Genomic DNA, 21,807 nt, shown 5'->3' on the forward strand with positions numbered 1-21,807 from the left:
GATGCAAGGAAGCAAGTTTATACAGAGATTCTGCCAAAAAAAAAAAAAAATGCACCTCATCTATCTATTCCCTCTAATAATACGAGAATTCAGATAAAGATAAAGTTCTGCAGATAAAGGAACCACTTGGTGGCAGTGATCATAGTGTGCTCATGTGGGATTTACTTAAAGATGTAACTACGAGGGGCTTCAATAAATTATCTTACCCATGAAGGAAATGAGATAGAGGCAAAAATCTGTTTCTGTTTTTCAGTGTAACTCCCCTGAACTTCAATACACTTGTTCTATTTTGTTGGCAACGAGGAAATACCAGACAAATAAAATTCTTTGTCCTGTCCATCAAAGAAAGCAGAAACAGTAGATTTCAGTTATCATCAACAAAGCGATTTTAGTTATCATCAGCAAAGCGATCCAAGTACGTTTTTCTTGAGCTGTCGAAACGAAATACAGGGCGAGAATCGGCATGTAAGGTGGATGGGTCACTTCTGTAAAGTTACAGTCTCTTAAAGCAGCAGCAACAGCATGTGACCTGTGCACTAGTGCGTTGTCGTGAAGAAGAAGCCCTCTGGAAAGTTTTCCTTTATGACATCCCTTAGGTTGTACAGTAGGGATGCATATGACTCCCCAGTGACTGTCTGCTTGTGTTCCAAGTAGTAAATGTACAACAAAATTCCCTCAGTATCCCAAAAATTGTGGCCATAATTAGGTTGAGGTTGAGTTGAAGGTTGAGTCCGAAATTTTTTTGGTGGGGGAGTACCCTTGTGCTTCCATTGCATTGATTCCTGCTTGGTCTCAGGATCCCAGTGATTAATCCACATTTCATCACCCATAACAATTCTGGGGATGAAAGTTTTAGGATCCCTCCATAAAGCTTTAAATTCACCTCACAACACCGTACTCTGAATTCTTCTGCACAGGGGTCAGAAATCTGGGGACCCACCTTGCACTGATCTTACTCATCTCCAAATATCCATGGAGGATGGTTAAACTGTTCCCTCAGATATGTCACATTCCCCAGAAATTTGGAACATGTCTAAACGTCTGTGATTCAGCACAAGGGTTTCCATAGCTTGGAACATTTCTGGAGTGGTCGCTGTCACAAGCTTCCTCTACGTGGATCATATTCGATGGACTCTCTACCACACTTGAATTGTTTTGACTAGAATTTTAACTGGTACTCTGAAGGTGCACTGTTGCCATACACAGCCACCATCCTTTCACGAATGGCCTTTAGCCCATTTCCTTATTTGGTGAGAAACTTGATGACTGAACGATGCTCCAATTTCAGAAAATCCATAATTTGATACAGGTGTCTTCCTTCTTTCTGTTACACCAGCACAACTTAAAAACATAGTAGGATCAAAATTAGTGTGATTCAAGTTGAGATATGCACGAACATGATAAATCATGAATCATTTAAATATAACTAGGAAATACCTTAGGAAAATAATTTATTGAACGCCCCTCGTACCATCTGGGGTAAAGGGAAGGTTTTTGTTTTCGTAAAGGTTCCCACAGTGGTCTCAAATAGTTTTTAAATTCTATACAGTGATCCAATTGATGATGCTGCCAATAGCAAATTCTAAATGGGGAGCATTCCTTGAATGCTCCCCATTTAGGAATCTTGAAGGCTACTAGGCTTTTCGTACCAACTAAGAGATACTGTTCAAGGTTTAGGCCTAAATGGATGCCAGATGAAATAATGACTCGTGACAGAGAAGAAATATGCATTGCATATAAATTATCAGGCGATACAGAGGCCAATAGATATAAGCCAATCTGTAATCAAGTCACAAAGGAGGTTATGCTAGCGATAGCAGATTACGAGAAATCTTTGGCAATGGATGCAAAGACTTATTTACATACGTAAACTCTAGAAGGAAGGAACGAATCAGATTGGTCTACTTGATATCGATGGTTCGACTGTTGGTGATCCTGCTCAGATAGCTGACAAATTGAATGAGTATTTTCCATCTACATTCACACATGAGGAATTTTGCGGGAACGTGGAGGTTAGAAGTTTATCAAATTCTAACAGGGAGCTAAATGATTTTGTAATAACTGAGAGCAAAGTGGAACGGAAATTGTTGAAGTTAAACATATAAAAGGCACCTGAGGTGGATTGGATCTATCCAGTTATATAAGCAAAACCTGAGCCATAATTATGAGATCTTTGGATTCAGGGGAGTTTCCCACGGACTGGAGATGTGCAAATGTATTCTCAATTCACAAATGGGGGGGGGGGGATAAAAGGAAGACACGAATAATTACAGACCTGTTAGTTTAACTTCTGTTCTGGAAAAATAATGCTGTCACGGTTAAAGAAGCATTGCAGGATCATCTAGACAAGACTGCAGTTCAGACCCAGCATGGACTTGTTAAGAGGAAATCTTATCTGACCAATTTGATTGGATACTCGATGTTGGTCACAAAGGAATTGGATGCAAAAAATAATTTCAATGTCAAATACTTGGATTTCAGGAAAGCTTTTGATACTGTTGCACATGGAAGAACTGGACAAACTTTTGGAGAGATGGATGCGTGATATGGGGAGATTTTTTTTTTTTTTTTTTGTGGCTGATGCTGTATAAGCTGGCATTCTTGAATCACATGCCTCTACTAATGCTAACGTACTATTCCTCCTGAAACTTATTCAACTTACTATAACTTGTACCCTATGGTACAAGCTAGGGTACATAGGTACCCTATGGTCAACGTATCCTAAGTGTGAGAAGAGTATCCCTTTGTGTACTTGAATAATCTGGTTGCTCTTGGCTGTATCTGTTTCAAGAGATCCACATCTTTCTTAAAATTAGACTTCCAGACCAGTATGCAGTACTCATGATTTAACCTAACCCTTGCCTTTTACAATGAGATAATTCACTCCTTGTCTTTGCTGGCAGTGTTTCTCTAAACATTAGCAGAACGCTATATAAGCTGTTCTAGCAGCCAGTCTGCACTACTAAGAGAACTTCATTTCTCATGTACAATTAAACGTAGATTTCTTTCTTTCTCTACCACTTTGAGTGTGTTGTCACTGTATGTTATTTTGAGATTATTGCTGCCCATATGAAATACCTCGCATTTAGCAATGTTAAAGCGCAGTTGCCATTTCTCAGCCCCCATCTGCCTAATTTGTTTAGGTCTTGATGTAGTAGCATTTCCTTGATTCCTGTCATCAACCACCCTGCAAACCTTCGAAGTCAATGGCGCTAGAAACTTTTATGGACTTTTTTTACCTCTTAGTTGAGTTAGTCGGTCTCGAGCGTAGATATAGCAAGGTTATTTCCCCCGGGGTTTTCGCCAACAAAGTACGCAAATCGACCAGAGACACACGCAGTTTTTTTTTTTTTTTTTTGGACTATACATGGGCAGATAAGTTAGCTCTTGGGTGGCCCTTATATGACATTTTAACTCTTGTGTAAGTCTTCGCGGTAGCACAGTGGTTATAATCGCTGTCCTCTCCTAGATCGGGTCGTAAAGACTTTGGTTCGAATTCGTCAATGACGCTAGGAGCTTTTATGGATTTTCTTCACTGTGTGGCTGTTATTTGGACTCTGCCAAGGATGGCAAGGTTTCATCTCGGAAAATTGTTATTCTTCCTGAAAAACAGGCAAACTGACTGGAGAACACACGCAATTTATCATAATTCATATGGGTAGATGAGGTAATCGGGTGCCCCTAATGTGACTGTTTTTAACTTGTGTTGAAAAAATATGAATCATAAGGTTTGATAGAGATATATTTTATGAAGTGAAAATAAAAACTTATTTTTCTCACTCTTCACAGATCTCGAAAATTTGTCAATTATCTTCCAGCAATTATAACCTTTTAACCCTCTTAACCACCTGCATTTATTTCTGATGAGGTGGTCAGGCTTATCTTGAACAGAATGGTTTCTTTAATGGGTCACAGCAAGAGGGAGGTTTTGTCTGACCACTTTGCTTAACTACTTTGAACCAGTCATGAAACAGTTGGACGTTGGAAAAAACTTCCACCTGATTTACCTTGACTTCGATAACTTTTTTTTGATACGATTCCGAGTGAAAAGCTATTACAGTATATAAACTAAACAAATTGGGATTACTGAAAAGATCCTCTGTTTTGTGATATTCTTCAGGGTGGATCACCGTAGCAAAGGGAGTGCCAAAGATTAACGCTGGACACTTTAATCTTCCTTAATTGACGAAGGAGTTCGGGGAATGTTATGAAAATTCTCTAGTGATTTGAAGGATGGCTAACGACTAGAACTAAGCCATGATGTTCAAAAATAGAACTAGAAAATTTGTTCAAACTGTAATTACAAAAGACAACTGTCGTTTAAATTTAAACCTTTTTTATTTCCCACCAAAGGGCATAAATTGAATTTGCTCTTGAAAAACAAAGATCTTATTTGTAGTTGTAGTTTTAGTAGTAGTAATGGAGGCATGTGATACAAGAAAGGAAGCACATGAGCTTATGTGGCATCAGCCAAAAAAAAAAACAATTTCATACATCCATTCCCTCTAAATGTTTGTCCAGTTCATCCTTGAATTTATTTAAGCTATCAACTTCCACAACAACAGATGGAAGTTTGTTCCAGCAATTAACTACCCGCAGGCTAAAGGAAAATTTCCGCACATCTATTCTACAACTGTCTTTTCTTAATTTAAATTTATGGCCCCTTAGGTTTGTAATCTGAACAAGTGCAAGGATCCCATCAGAATTCAGTGTGCTCAACCCATTCAAGGCCTTATACACCTCTATCAGATCACCCCTAGCACGAGCCTAGTCTCCAGTCGCTGCAATTTTCAGAAATTAAGCTTTTCTTGGTAAGAGGACCCCTTCGTTTCCCGCACCAGTCTTGCTGCCCTTCTCTCTACACGCTCAAGCAACTATACATCCTTCCTAAAATGGGGTCTCCAGACCAGTACGCAGTACTCAAGACGTAGCCTGACCATTGCCTTATACAAAGGGATAATCACCTCCTTTTCCCTACTAGCAATTCCTGTATATCATTGACAATACCCCAAGACCTGCCCTGGCAGCCTGTCTGCATTGCTCAGAAAACTACATATCTGACTGCACAATTGCTCCCAGATATTTTTAATTTTCTACCGCCCTAAGTGTAGTACCACAGAGTTCGTACGTTTCTCCGAGATTGCTTGTACCTACAGGCAGTACTTTGCATTTATCAATGTTAAACTTCAGTTGCCACTTCTCAGCCCATCTGCCTAAATTTTCTAGATCCTGTTGCAGTAGCACACTGCTATTACTGTTGTTAACAACCATGCCAACCTTTGTATCATCTGCAAACTTGGACATAAAGCCTGATATCATTGATAAATATACAAAACAACAGTGGGCCTAACACTGAACCTTGGGAAACTCCACTAATAACATTTGTCCGCAAAGAGCAGCGTCCATTGATTACCACTCTCTTCTCCCACTCAACCACCCTTTTATCCATTGTAGCAACTTACCCTTAATACCCCACTGCTCCAATTTGTACAATAGTCTTCCATGCGCAACAGCAAAAGCTTTCCTGAAATCCAAGTATATGATATCAAAATTATTTTTTGCATCCAGTTCCTTTGTAACCACATCATAGTATCCAGTCAGATTTGTCAGACAAGACTTTCCCTTAACAAACCCATGCTGTGTCTGAATTATTACTGCAGTCTTGTCTAGATGGTCCTGCAATGCATCTTTAACCAGTGACTCCATATTCCTTTACCGCCTCCTTTAATATAACTGGATAGATCCCATCCACCTCGGATGTCTTTTTTATTTAACTTCTACAATTTCTCCTCCACTTTGCTCTCAGTTATTACAAAATCATTAAGCACCCTGTTACAGTGTGATCAACTTCTGGCATTCTCCTCCCTTAATAACTCCTCATGTGTGAATGTAGATGCAAAATACTCATTTATTTTGTTAGCTACCAAATCAGGATCATCAACAGTTGAACCATCGATATCCAGTGGACCAATCTGATTCATCCCCTTCCTTCTAGAGTTTACATAAGTAAAGAACTCTTTGCTGTTTTTCTTTGCATCCTTTGCCAAATATTTCTCGTAATATGCCTTTGCCTGCATAACCTCCTTTGTGACTAGATTACAGACCAGCTTATATCTTTCATAGGCTTCTGTGTCACCTGTTAATTTATATGTATCCCATGCATTTTTCTTCTCTGCCACACGTCTCATTAGTTCATATGACATCCATTTAGGCCTAAACCTTGAACAACATTCCTTGATTAGTATGAAAAGCCTCGTAGCTTCCAAGATTAATTCTTTGAATGCTTCCCGTTTAGAATTTGCTGTTGGTAACATCATCAGTTGGTCCCACTGTACAGACTTTAAAAACTTCTCAGACATCCGTAGTCACCTTTACGAAAGCAAAAACCCTTCCCTTTACCCCTGATGGTAGTTACCTCTTTGTGTAAATCCCACATCAGCACACTGTGATCACTGCCCCCCCCCCTAGTGGTTCCTTTATCTGTAAATTCTTTATACATGATAATCACTGCTGATAACCAGATCAAGATTATTACTCTCTCTGGTTCCCTCTCGAACGTGCTGCTGCAGAAAACAATCATCCAATAAATCCACAAAAGTATTGCTAGTGTGCGAGTAACCAATCCACAAGTTCCAGTTAATATCTGGGAAGTTAAAATCCCGCATTATAAGACGATTTGATTTACTGGCCCATTCTATTTCTCTGTACAATTTTTCGTTGTAGTCATTAGAGTCATTTGACCTATAACACACTCCTATCTACACTAAGCTGATTCAACCTTGCACTGCCCACCAATGTCAACTGGGTGCACTTCCGTAAATTTTATGTTTTTCTTAATTAACAGCATAACCTCACCTCCCTTCCTATCCTGTCTATCCTTTCGGTACACATTGTACTTTCCAAATTCCAATTCTGCATTCCTTATATCTGTGTGATGCCACATCTCTCATATCCTAATAATATCTGCCTTTGCTGTTTTGACCAGCACTTCAAATTCATCAAATTTATTTACTATACATCTAGCATTGGTGTACATGCAAGTATACTTGCATCTATTGTTATTCTTAGTTACTGTAACACATCCAACGTATTTATTTGTCTCGTGGTGACTCCCCCGATGGTATTTTCCACCTTGTTGCGGTGTCCCGATGACCGACTTAGCTCTCCGTGTCCCGATGATCCGGAGAGCTAAGTCGGCGGTATCTTAGCTACTGGTAGGGCCTCCGAAGCCGGACAGGTTAAAGTGTAGGGGTCAGACTAAGAGAGATACTCCGATCCTCCAGGTTGGGGGTTGCTGCAACGGGCTAGCTCCTCGTTCAGTGTAAAAAATACACAAAATGCTAAACGACCTACAAATAATGGGAGAATACTATCATTTTTGGAGTGGAGTCGATAAGAATGAAAGAGCAAGAGCAGGAGTTTCTATTGCTGTTAAAAAGAAATTGAGACATAACATCAAAAACTGGCAATTTATTAATGAAAGAATGATCTCATTGGAATTGACAATGTATGGGAGAGAAATATGTGTTTTGGGAATATATGCCCCGACTAATGACAGAGCTGATACCGTGAAGGATGAATTTTGGGAGGATCAGAGAGAAGGAATAGAAAAAAATCCCTAAGAACAAAAAGATATTTTTAATGGGAGATTTCAATGCAAGTATAGGAACTGAACAAAATAGCAAAGTTATTGGAATATTTGGAGAGAATGAGAGGAACGACAACGGAGATAGACTATTCAATCTTTGTGAACAGTTCGACTTGAGAATAAACAACACATTTTTCCATCACAAGGATATCCATAAATATACTTGGTCACAAGTAGGAAGGAATGGCATATCACCTGGACCTGGAAGAGTTTATATGGAACTTCTGAAATACAGAGGAAGAAGAGTGGCTGTTCTGATACAAAAACTGTTAAATGGTATACTGAGAGGAGAAGAATATTACATCAGTTTTACAAGACAAATTAGATCAGTTAGAGATTACATTATTTCAAAACATTCAGGGACATATGTATTGAAAGGTGTCAGAGTTTATAGAGGAGACGAATGTGGATCTCACCATTTTCTGCTGAAAACAACACTGAGGTGGAACTGGATTAAGAAAATAAGCGTGGACAACCAACAATGCAGGGAAGGAGAAATTCTACAAGTGGATCAATTTAACGTTCAACTACTTCAGGACGACAGCATTAGAAACAACTTCACCCGGAAATTGGATACTGCAATTAACATAGAGCTAAAAGGTAATACTGAAGAAATCTACGAATATTTAAAAAATATTGTAAAAAAAATAGCTCATGAAATCCTAGGCAAAAAGAAGAGCCAAGGACCAAAAAAGACCTGGATTACAGAGAAAGTAAGAGCTGCTGTAGAGGAAAAGAGACTTGCATATCAAAAATGGCTGGGTGATAGAAATGATGCATGTAGGAACATTTATGTTGAAAAGAAGAAGATAGCCAATCGGTTGGTAGTAGAAGCGAAAAATGAAGAATGGGAAAGGAAATGCGCGATTATTAATAGCAAATTGGGCTTCAAGAGATCAGCGGAATCGTTGGAAGGTCCTTAAAGACTTGAGAAAACAGAATAACCACAACGCTGGTTTGCAATTAATACCTTTGAAAGACTGGATGAAGTACTATGAAGGACTTTTAAAAGAAGACCGGGAAGAGTTCAAGACGGTGGAGGATTTCGGTAAAGAAGACTCAGGCTTAAAAGTTTTTGTTAGGGAAGTAGAACTCTTGCTAAAGGAAAGAAGGAATGGCATATCACCTGGACCTGGAGGAGTTTATTTGGAACTTCTGAAATACGGAGGAAGAGGAGTGGCTGTTCTGATACAAAAACTGTTAAATGGTATACTGAGAGGAGAAGAAATACTGAAAGAAATGACAACAGGATATATTACACCAGTTAATAAGAAGGGCGATCGGAAAAGCTGTTCAAATTACAGAAGAATATGCGTCCTGAAACCGCAGTTAAAGATTCTTGAAAAATGGATCAGGAACAATTTAGAAGAACCGAATCGATGTGTCAGAAGAACAAAGTGGATTTTCAGCCGGGAGGTCATGTATAGACCATATCTCAACAGTACAGCAGATCGTTGAAAAATGCCAATCGAAAGGAAGAGAAATCTTTATGATTTTCATTGACCTTGAAAATGCATATGACAGTGTTCCAAGAAAACTCTTATGGGAAGCACTGAAAGAGGCAAATATTGATGGACAACTGATTAACATTATTAAGACAATTTACAGGAATAATAGATGGAGAATAGATGGAGAATTAAAGTGGGATCAGCTTTATCACCTGAATTCCACACTTCAAGGCTGTTATTACAAGACTGTTGCATGTCACCAACACTTTTCAAAATTTATATCGACATCTGCCTAAGATCCTGGTCAAAAAAATGCAATAAAATGGGTTTACCGATTAATAAGAACACCTGTATTCACAATTTTCGTTTTTCAGACGATCAGGTGATGATAGTAAAAGACTTAGAATATGCAGACTATGCGTGTCAATTGTTTGAGGAATATAAACAATGGCGTCTAAAAATCAATTTTAGCAAGACTGAAATGTTGTTTTCAGGATCAGGACATATTCTAAATATTGCAGGTTTTAAAATCAAACAAGTCGATAAAATCAAATATTGGGGATCAATCTTACAAAATGATGGATCATCCCAAGCAGAGATCAATAAGAGAATTTCAGACGGCAGAAAGGCTATCGGCATGTTAAATTCTGTTCTATGGAGCAGAAATATCTTAAATAAAACAAAGAAACTTATATTTCAAACGATTGTACAAAGTCTTCTATTGTATGGAGCGGAAACCTGGATGTTGAATAGGCGAATGGAAAACAAATTGCTCTCCACAAAAATGGATTTTTCGAGACGCTCAGCAAGAACTTCTAGAAGAGACAAAAACGGAATGAAGACATAAGAGAGAAAATGGAAGTGAAAAATAATATTGACACTATCAAAGAAAAGCGTTTAACATGGTATGGACATGTAAAACGGATGCAAGGAAACTAAATATCCAAAGGCTATCCTATCCTGGAATGAATATCTCTCGGAAGAAGGAGAAGAGGAAGACCTAGGAGGACATGGATGGATGGAATACGGGAGTTCATGACAGCCGGAGGCTTAACCGACCAAGACACCTTGAACCGCACTTTATGGCGGGAAAAAATCCCTACCAAAAAATAACTTGTAGGTTGAGGAAACCCATTGTAAATGGAAACACTCCTCTTGAAGAAGAAGATGATTCCCACCAGTCCCCGAACTCCCCAGCACCCCGCCCTCCAGGCCGCTGCTCATTCCAACAGAAGCAGTGAAAGAGTCACTTTCACCTCTGCCTGCGGCTACTATTAACCTTTTAGTCTGTGAAGGCCGCCCAAGCTAGCAGTTTTCCGACCACCTAACGCTGCTTCAATAGCATCAGCAAACACACTTGCACCCCCTTCTATTTAAGTGTATCCCATCCCTGTAGAAGCAGTCTCTCCTGTTAACAAGCACAGACTACACTGCAAAAAATTCTATCCCATGAGTCTTGCACAGTCCCTCCAGGGCCGCATTGATTGACAAGGCTCTCATCATATACTCCCTCCTATCGTGTCTGGACAGAATTGCAGATACTTTCAAATTTAACCTTAACTCACGACTTTTTTTCAGCGTATACCTGTACTTGTTAAGTAAATCTGCTGATCTACTCTTAATGTCATTAATGCCAACAACGATAACATCTTTTGTGTCCTTAAAAGATGATATCTGTTCTTCAACATCATCAACTTTTGCCCCTGGGAGATATACCCTGGTCATATTCCACCTATCCTTTTTACACAATATATTATCCGTCTCCCTGACAATAGAGTCACCGACAATAAGTAACTCCTGTGGGACCAGCACATTCTGCCTTGGAGATTGCTGTGTTGCCTGATGCACAAGAGTGAACTCTGGCGTTGAGTTGGGCAGCTGAGAGCTTGATGGGTCTCCCATTTTAATACCTTCAAAGGCATCTACCCGATTCTTCAAACTCTCATCAGTGCCCATCAGAACACTCAGTTGGCGCCTAATTTCTTGACACTCTGCACCTAGCACACACAAAGACATCGTCCTTGGCTAGATCATGTCCTGTTTCAGAGGGTTCTGCAAACATTTCACAAGCTGCATATTTTTTTAGGCTGTGATGCGTTGGAGAATCGCCCCCTCGGTTCTCCCTCGAGTCACAGCACTCCTGCTACTTTGTTCCCAGTGCTTTGCTGCTCTAGTCTGGGGCATGATAATGAAATTAACAAAGAAAATTAATAGGATTAATAAATTTAATTAATTATCAATACTACACTATCCAATATATTCTTAAATGCAGTGATTCGTATTACGCTATTTAGTTTTACGTTACAGCTACCTATTTAGTGCAATTCAAAATTTGAATTCCCTACCCCTCATTCTATACGAAAAAAATGGCTGCAAGATTCGAACGAAACAACGGTTTTATGTATATTAAGTAGTAATCTACAAAAACTCAATCTAAAAATTAGATAGAGTTTAAAAATTAGATAGAGCTGGACACTTCAATCTTCTTTAAAGGTCGGAGTTCGGGGAATGTTATCAAAATTCTCTAGTGATTTGAAGATAGGAAGGATTGTAACGACTAGAACTAAACCATGGATGCCTCAAAATTAGAACTACCATAGAAAATTTGTTCAAACTATAATTACAAAAGACAGGTGTCATTGAAATTTAAACCTTTTTTATTTCCCACCAAAGGGCATAAATTGAATTTTATTTTGAAAAACAAAGATCTTATTTGTTCGTTGATTGAAGCTGCTAATCCTGTTTTCCATCATCTTTAGATTCACAGATATATCCTTATTAGAACGCCCAGCACATTTAAAGAGACATGGTTTAGAAATGAAACCTTGTCATCAGTAATTCACTGATTCATTAAAATGTTGAAAGTATCAAAATTTTAATTTTTAATAAAACAAACTCTCGATTTTCATGTAGCAATAAGCTTATTTATCGTTATTTTGATAAATTTTATTATGAACATGAAATACAATAATGGTCACTAAGCTCATTGCTACATGAAAAATGAGAGTTTTCTATCTATACATTAAAAAGTTTTCCTCCTAGTGATATTTATTCAAGCCAATGGGAGAAAGAGGATGGGGCAATTAAGTCACTACAAATGCACAGGTAAATAATTACATTGTTGTCTTCTATTGAAAGACAACTGCCTACATAACGTTCACCAACCCCGTGCACGTGCTTCACTGTCTAATACATGACCATGCCCGGCATCATTTGATGTTCCATTGTAATGTCAGCTGATGAAGGAACTCAATATAGTTTGTATATTTGTAAATAATTTAGTGTTTTGTAAATATTTCTATAATTTGTAAATATTTTAGTTCTGCTCTTTCGGATATAACAATATTCCTCATGATGGCGTCTCCGTAGCCAGGTGGGCAGGAGCAGCAGTGTAGCATACGCTTCTTGATTAGACCGGGGTTAGCCCATGACCACCAAATACGGAGGATGCGGAAAGTTCAGGGAATGACCACCGCATATTCCCGGAGCAATATGGCCTTAGTTGCTAATGCTCCTAAAAACCAAAAAACAAACAACAAACAAACATATTCCTCATGCATTATGAAACCCGAAGTAAAAGGCTTTTTCCTAAGTGAGCTATGTAAACGCAGGTTTACCTTGGCAACTGATATTACATACTGATATTTATTCGACCTTGAGAATGCCGCATGGTGGGGGTGGGATAGCCAATGGGGAGAGGGATATGGGTCACTTTGTACAAATGGGCGGGGCAGTATGTCACTACATGTGCACAGGTAAATAATTACATAGGTCATTTCCTGATTAGATATCGATCAGGTTGACTTTTACATAGAAAAGATCTGACTTACTCCGTCATACCTCTACATTTTACGTAGGAAAGCGTGCAGGGGGGGTGGCGAGCAAAAGGAGCAGGGAGCGAAGCCCCTAGTTCTTATTAAAATTTTAAGTTTTGATAGGTTTCCTTCAACGTTTTAATAAGTTAGTGAATTAGCGATGATAAGATTTGCATTTCTAAACCATGTTTCTGAACCACATGAAGGTTCTGCTATTTTACTGAGAGAGGTAGATAGTTAATTCAACATTCCTCTACTAAATCTGGGTGGGTAGCACAGTGGTGTCGTCACCGTCCTTACCACACAGAGTGGAAAAAGCCCGGGTTCGAATCCCGTCGATGACGCGAGGAACTTTAATGGGCTTTTTTCACTCCGTGGTTGAGTTAGTCAGTCTCAGGCGTAGATAGCAAGGTTTTTTTCGTTCAGAAAAATAGGCAAATCGATTTGAGAAGACACGCAATTTACAGAAATCCGGGTTTATATAATCAATAATTTGTAATTATTGATTATATAAACCCGGATTGATTGATTATATAAATCTCCACACTGAAACAGAGTGGAGCTTGACATTTTTATACCTCTACTGGGAGAGTGGAGCTTGACATTCAACACCGTGAAGTTCGTTAATTATTATTATCTGTTTATTTCACAAAAGGAATCCACCCCGGGACGGCAAAGTGCCAGGAGGGTGTCAATTACATAGCAGGATCTACGAGCAATAGGTTACGTATACTGAGCACATAGTCTCGTCCCGAAATATCATATATACATTTTATATTTACTATATATTTAAACATAAATAATTTTGCATATACATTATGTAATTATACATTTACAAGTTAGTATTCCATGTATATAAATTATATATTTACACAATTGCTAAAGAGGACATGGTAAAGAAGAAAGTTTCGCTTATGGTGCATTAAACACAGTTTATTTTACTCACAACTCTTGGTATGTTGTCACATTACAGCTGATTCATATTTTGGTAAGTCTATAAGAATTCTGGAAGATCTCTTTCCAGTACGTTGTGTCCTCACAGCGTTTTTCTGCATCTATCTTCAGAGAGTTAAATATTTTTACTGTATTTGACGGGAAGAATCTTCGTAGGCTACTAAGATTGTTGAGGATTGGACGAAGTGGTAGATTTACCCCTCCGCAATGTCTAGCTGTGGCACGCGGTTTGGTTAGAATATTATCAAGGTCTGGCGCGTCTAATCTGCCTGTGAGCATTTGTGCGAGAATGTGCATATTCTTGATGATTGTCCGCTGCATCCGGGGTGCGATGCTGGGGTTTGAGTAGAGGATGGACCTTGAGATAGTAAAAGGGTTGCCAGCAACTCTGTTAAGCCATCTCAAGAGCAAGTACTCTATCCCAAGGACAGACTTATAATGTGGGTCAGAAGCTGAGGACCAAATTTGAGAGGCATACATGGGAATCAGAAGGACACACTTTAAAATGTACTTGGTTGCTAAATGAGGATCCCTAATCTCTACAATTTACTGTTATGGGCTACTGTCTAGTAGCCCATAACGCAGCGTATATTTTTGAGTTATAATGTGGAAAGACGTTTCAAGAAGTGGCTGTTTCACGTCGTGAAGCCTGTTAGTATGGCTTCTGGGTTGATATTTTATGATATACAAATACTGTATATTATATTTGTATAGCAAATTTTATTATATTTACAAGACAAATATATAATCTTACAAATGAGTGTAATGAATATACACTCAGTTATCACAAAATTATGACCACCCCATCCGTAATGGCTGTGCCGCATAGCTCGCAGAATAATAATAATATTTTTTCTGTTTATACTCCGGGACGACCACACGGTCAGAGGAGTTCACAAGGTAGAGAGAATACAAGAAACAGCACCGTATTCAGCAGTCACGGGCTTGAACCCATGTCACTCAAGGCACTCGCGCGGTTGACCACTCGGCTACGGCGGCCTTAAAAGACGAACAGCTTCGTAAGCTATAGCAGTGGTAATTTGCATCTGGTTGTGCTAGTCAAAGTGATAACGTAGCAGTCATGAGATGTATTAAAGATATCATGGAATTTCAACAGATACTGTTGAAATTCCGTGTTATAATTGTGGGAGCTCGTGCGTCGGATGCTTCCATATCGGAAACGGCACTTCTTGTCGGTTGCTTAGCCCACAGTGATTAAGGTGTGCAAAGAATGGTGTCGAACGTGTCAAACCAACTCCTGCCAACAGAACTGTAAAGGTTTACACCAGGTGGATGTTCGTGGTGAGTGATGGTTGAAGCGCGTTGTACGAGCTCAATGGCAGATCACCGTGTGACAGTTGGCATCGCAGTACAATATGAGGAATGCAAGGACATTATCCCAAATGTCGATGTACCGCATACTCAAACGTATAGGGTTCCACAGACCCAAGAGGCACCCTCTCCTCACCTGGTTCAACACGCCAACGGACGTCTTCGTGTGTGGCGCAAGTAACACGATTCCATGGACCTATCGTGCGTGGTGCCCACTATCCAGGCAGGTGGTTGCTTAATATGGGGCATATTTTTCTGAGAACTAGAACCCCTGTGACGTCTACCGGCAGCTCTTAGGGGGCCATGTGCACCTGGCCATGTTGCAATTTTATTGGATAGAAACGAGATGCGCAGTGTCCTCAGGCCAGCACTGTACACGAGTAGTTTGATAAGGGGTGGATTTTGCTGGCAAGAACTAGGACCCTTGTTGCGTTGGACCAATGTTTCGCTGGTGAGTGTCAAGGTCAATGTGTATTTGTTTTAATTGTGGTCTCCGGGGTTTCTCCTATATGCCGCAGTAGCGTCTGAAAAGGCAAAAAGACTGGTGGGTGTACCTGTATATCCTAGAAGACCATGTGCATCCTGCCATGTTGCATTTTTTTCCCGGACAGAAACGGGATCTTCCAAGACGATAATGCACCGTGTCATCGGACATGCACGGTTCCTGAATGGTATTGTTAAAATAAATTAATTGATGTAAAATATTCTTATATATGCACTGCTCATATGGATGGATTCAAAAATTTGTTATATTTAAGTGTAATTTTTTTAAAAATAGAATACATTGGATGAATACTCGGCATAATGTAAAACAAGGACTCGGCTTTATTGTCGACGAACACATTACAACAGGTTTCATTATTAAAGTGAATAATAGTGAAAAATGATAAAAAAAAATATATTCTATGAAGGAGTAGCCTGATAGTCTTTAAGGTTTCGACCAGTCACTGAAGTAATATAGTCTAGATAATTCTGGATACGCATGTAGACACCTGGATGGTTGGCTTTGCCACAGTCAATACCCCAAGATACGATTCCAGCCAGAGAATAGCTTCCATACTCATTATAACAAACGAGGGGTCCTCCACCATCTCCCTATGAAATTAACAAAAAATTAATTAAGATAATCTTTCTTACTATGATATTTATGCTTACAAACATTTGGATAAAAGAAAGAATCAAATTATTCATAACGGTTTCTGTTGAAACTTGCTTCCATTCAAGTAATGACGCCAAAAAATTGAGTGTGGTGTGCCGTTTCACGTCGCCGAGCGATTGGACCTTTCTTCTGAGAGAACATAGTTGACAGAAACACATGCAGTACTGGCACCTAATATGCCAGTTAATTACACTAGACTACAGTGACGAGCGTTATTGTTGAGTTTAGTGTTAATATTAGTGAGGCCAAATTATGCAAAGAAGGTGACTTTTCTGCTGGACTTTATCTACCATATAAAAAAATAAAATAATAAGGGGGCACGACTGGCCAGTGATTACGACGCCGGATCACCAATATCATGTACCCGGGTTGGAATCCCACTGCGAAAGGGAAAAAATCGCGAAAGTCGCTTCATCGAACCTACCTACCGTAAGGTTGAAGTGATGGCTGAGGCAGAAAGTGCTGCCATCTGATGTCGCTTCCATAACTACCACCCATCACTGGATACAAAAAATTGGTCCACCTCCACATCTGGATGAAGATGAGAATTAGAAAAATTGAACATACTGCATCGAGTGTGGCGCAAGATAAAGTCATTCGTATTCAGGCCATTAGGCGGAGGGATGGGTTCGAAAAGTCGGAGACCGTCTCTCGCAGACGACAGTGGAACGAGTGGCGCTGTCTTCCATTGGATACCACAACTGAAGGTCATGACCACCCAGTTCATCAATCTGTAAGTGCTTCCTGCGTATTTACTCTAGTGACCACCCAGGAAGGAAGAAGAAGCCAACGCATGAAGTCGAGCATCGAAATGAATACAGTCATCATGCGAGCATACTACGAAATAACTAAACTAGAGACAGACATGACGACGTACAATACGAAACTACAAAGTGGGTGGAACGCATATACCCTAAAACAAGGGAGGAAGTTCCTGTACGTCCTCTCTCATCTGATGTAAATGGATCATCTCACAATACGAAATAGTGAATGCTGAGAGACTTTTTCTATGATCATCTTCCATTTTTAAAAACACTGCGGCCACCAAGATTCTCAGATTTAACGTTCGCCAGATTATTGTCTGTGGGACTTCTTGAAGGACAAAACCTAATAAAAATAAAATAATCCCCAATAATTGTAGGAACTTAAAGCCACTATACACCCTGAAATTGCAAAAAGAGCTGTTCAAATATTGCAAAAGGTATCATCGAATATGATGGAAAGACACCGTGCATGTATTCAAGAAGGTGAACGTGTTCAACATTTATTACAATTACCTATTATCATTATTATAATCACTTGATTGCATAATCTGATACTAAAATAATTAATAAATTTTAATTACCGACATTTGGGTTGTGGGGATGTTGATTCATGCTCTCTGATATTTATTGTCACAAAAAGCAATATTCAATTGGTTTGTTTCATTGGTTTCATCAACGTATCATTTAAAAAATCTTGTTATCATGTAATGTACATAAATAAATCATACATTGTTCGAATGTGCTAAATACCAAAATAAATTATTCTAAGAACAACACTTGTTATCAAACTTACCTTGCAAGAATCGAGACCTTCTTCCCCTCCAGCACAGATAAATCCGTCATGGAGCTGAAAGTATTTTCCCAGACGAGTTTGCCTTAATTTTTGCTCGCATTCTTCATGGCTAAGTACAGGTAGACGAATCTCCCTTAAGACGTTTGAGAAACTTCCACCTCCTAAAGAAGAAAGAAATGGTTCAATTATATACTGACGTAACTTCTTCTTTAAAGCTTTGATCAAGCCTCCTGTTCCTAAAAAGGAAAAAAAAAAAAAAAAATGAGAGAAAATATTGTGTTTTTAGTTTCATATTCTCACTCTCAAATACTACAAGGTTACCAAAAAAATAAACTATTCTTTTTTTGAACAATTTTGTTTGAGAGCAACAATTAAGAATCTTTGTAATGCTTTTGTTCTAAATCAAAAATATCAATTATCGCAGTTATCTTTAACTTCTATATTTAAAGGAGGCTTCTGAGGAATTCGCCCTTGCAAGCTGGGACTGTTGCAGCACTAAAATTATCAGTTTTTCTGTAAAATAATGGGCACACTTTAGAACTGTTATGAGTGTGGCTGTGGCTGGTACCGCATTCCTCGTTGTTTCCAGATGACATAACGTCTACACTGGTAGTCAAAGAAAATGCCTCACACCTTAAAATTGTAATTATCGTCCGAATAACGTAAGTATATGGCAATATTTCTTAGAGTGCATCAGATAAGATTGACACGCATAGGTGATGACGTAATATTGCATCAGCTGTTACTTTCAGCTATATAAGCACGCTCTGCGAAAGTTGCAGTTATTCCATTCCTTGCTTGTGACGAGTTAAGTGCAGTTGACGCTGCGAAGAAAGAGTGCTATTGTTGCTTTACGTGAGGAAGGATGTTCTTCCCGTCATATTGCTTATAGAGTGTCTTGTAATCAGGCAACAGCGAGTAAATTTCTTTCCAAACTCAAGGATTCTGGTTCTGCTGATGGAAAAAGGAACCGGACGCAAACGAATCTCTACGCCAAAACAGGACCGCTTTTGAAGCGCTTATGCCTTAAAAACCGTAAAGCTACTTTGTCTGAGCTGAAAATAGAATGGGAAGAACATACAGGAGTGGTAGCAAGTGCAGTAACAGTCAGAAGATGCCTCTTCAAAAATGGACTTGTAGCCCTAAGAAGCCTCTCCTCACAAAAAATGAAAAAGGCCCAATTAATTTGGTACAAGGAGCATGTCAAATGGACCCCGAGCAGTGGAAGTCGGTTATTTTCTCGGATGAGAAGAAATTCAACCTGCATGGCTCTGATGGGAGACAAACGATTTGCCGTAGATGTGGTAAGAATATCATCCAGACTGTATGGTGTCTACAGTGAAATTCTCTACCAGCCAAATGATATGGGGGTGCATTTCGTATCGCGGAGTAGGTCACCTGCAGTTTATAAAAGGTTCCGTAAATGCCAATGGATACCTGGCTATATTGGAAGGCAAATTTCTGCCTACCATTAGAGACCATTTCAACCTGCCAAGTAACTGCATCTTTCAGGACGACTCTACTCCTTGTCATCGGGCGAAAAGTGTAAGTAGGCACTTCTGTAGTTTGGCTTCATTTTTGCATTAGAGGTTCTACAGTAATGTGTTTACATTTGTTACAGGTGAAAAATGGTGGGAAGAACGGTCAATTACAACTCTTAGTTGGCCAGGAAACAGCCCGGTCGGACCTGAATCCAATGCATCGTGTAGAATCTGCAGTTGCCAGAAAGAAACCAAAAACCCTTCGTGAACTTCATAATGCGGCCGCCGTAGCCGAGTGGTCAGGCGCGCAGGTGCATAAGTACACGTGCCTTGAGTAACCGGGGTTGAAGTCCGTGACTGCTAAATATTGTGCTGTTTGTCGTATTCTGTCTATCTTGTGAATTCCTCTCACCGTTTGGTCGTCCCTTAGTATAAATAGAAAATTTATTTATTTATTTATTTATCAAGGCTGCAAATCATATGTTCATGGCACCAGTTTCGAAGAGCTCTGCGGTGGTTTGCGTTTAATGGGATACAAACTACTGATTTCCTTGCGTAGAGTCCACTTGAGCTTTCTTAACACATTCCTGTTGTAAATGTTTTCACTTGTGGCCGCAGCAACCTCAGGAGACATTTGATGACAGGACATTATAGGATTCCGTCTTGCTGTTAGAACAGGATAGCGGTCTGTTCTGGCTGACGTAGCTTTATAGCGATCTGGACCAACTCTTCTTGTAATGTCTCCTGAAACTGCTTCCATAAACTATTTATTAGGATCACCCGGAAAGTTATTTCATCTACCCATGTGTATTGTGTCTGTGAATTGCGTGTGTTCTCTGGTCGATTTGTGTGCTTTGCTGGACTTTTTCTTCCACGGATTTCTGAAAAAAACCTTGCTATCTACACCTGAGACCGGCTAACTCAGCCACGGTGTAAAAAAAAGCCAATAAAAGTTCCTCGCGTCATCGATGGTATTCGAACCCGGGCCTTTTTCACCCGGTGGGAGGACGGTGACGATACCACTGTGCTACCAGCGCAGACAAACTGCTTCCATAATGAGTGCCGAGACGACACTGCGTGACACATTAAGCCAACGTGCCACCTCCGCCTGCGACTGCCCGACTTTAAGTCGCCCGCCTCTTAGAGTCATCTCAACAATGATGACTTGTCATCCAGAGTGCTGGAGATGTGGCTATCCCACTGGGCAAGCCAAAAAAACGGGAATATAGTGATGTGGTCGCAACCCTCGTTTTTTTATAAGCTTGAACAATTTGCATAATGTGCGGCTTTAATTGCAAAAATATTTGCAATTAAAAAACATTTAAATTCAACCCTACGAAAAGGCAAATCGTTTTATGACTCTCAGCACACAGGATTACCTAAAGCACTGGACCTTGAACTGTGGATGGACCACATTGCACGGTTCTCAAACACTGTGGCCCCGATGCACCTAGGTAACTTACCCATCAACAATGTCCCTACTGATATGCTCGCCACCGTTCGCATCACCAGGAAGCAGCTTATAACTGCTATAAATGGATTGCCACCCACTGCAACTGCAGGCCCCGATCTTGTGCCACAATTCATGATTAAATGTCTTAGCTCGTTTATAATCGGTCCTCTACTATCAATTTTTAACCGTGTCTTAACGCAACAATACTTTCCCCCTATCTGGAACAGATATACTGTGAGGCCACACCCTAAATGCCAATCTGCAAACCTAATTAAACAGTTCAGGCCAATTTCTCATTCTTCCAGCCTCTTGAAGCTCATGGAGAAGACATTACTTACCACCATCATCAATCAAATCATGCCTCACAAACCCCCACAGATTCACTATGGCATTCCAGGTAGATCCACAGTCACCAATTTAACATCGATAACCAACACCATTCTCAGTGCACTATAAGCTAAAGCAGAGCTTTCTGTCACCTACATCGACCTGAAAGCTGCTTTCGACTCCATCAGTATCCCCTCACTTGTTCACCTCCTAGAAAACTACTTCTACATAAAAGGGGACATGTTGTGGTTTATCACAGCCCTGCTCTCTGACAGAACCATTCTTCTTAAAGCGGATCAACACACAATCTGGAGAAAGATCACTGCGGGAGTTCCCCAAGGCGGAGTTCTCTCCGGAGCATTATTCACCGCAGTTATTATTCCGTTTGTGCAACAGAGAGAAGACATACTCTGCTATGCCGATGATATTAAAATATATACTCAGATTAACCCTGGCGAACATCTCTCAAACATCAATAAAAAGATCTGTGAAAAGTTACACGACTTAGGATCCTATCTCCATCAATTTGGCCTCCTCATTAACCCTGCCAAATCAGCCCAAATTGTCTTTTCTCTGAAGCGCCAACCCACTGAAATCCAAGCTTCTCTAGACGGCATTCCCTTCCCAGTGGTC

The 21,807-nt window shown here is 39.7% G+C and overlaps 1 protein-coding gene across 2 annotated transcripts in view; it reads right to left on the minus strand.

The window, feature by feature from the left end:
- Window positions 1–16,004: 16,004 nt before the first annotated feature.
- The window catches only part of LOC150086508 (phenoloxidase-activating factor 2-like), a 36,356-nt gene continuing 30,553 nt past the window's right edge, over window positions 16,005–21,807 (minus strand). For both annotated transcript variants that reach the window (XM_090372612.1, XM_090372611.1), the window contains exons 6-7: window positions 17,914–18,074; window positions 16,005–16,292 (exon numbers count right to left, since the gene is read on the minus strand). In XM_090372612.1, the coding sequence (XP_090228738.1) occupies window positions 16,101–16,292; window positions 17,914–18,074 (353 nt within the window). In that variant the 3' untranslated portion in view covers window positions 16,005–16,100. The remainder of the gene's footprint in view (window positions 16,293–17,913; window positions 18,075–21,807) is intronic.

Source organism: Mastigoproctus giganteus, chromosome 4, assembly GCF_048544385.1.
Source record: "Mastigoproctus giganteus isolate SK-2022 chromosome 4, ASM4854438v1, whole genome shotgun sequence".
NCBI lineage: Eukaryota > Metazoa > Arthropoda > Arachnida > Uropygi > Thelyphonidae > Mastigoproctus > Mastigoproctus giganteus.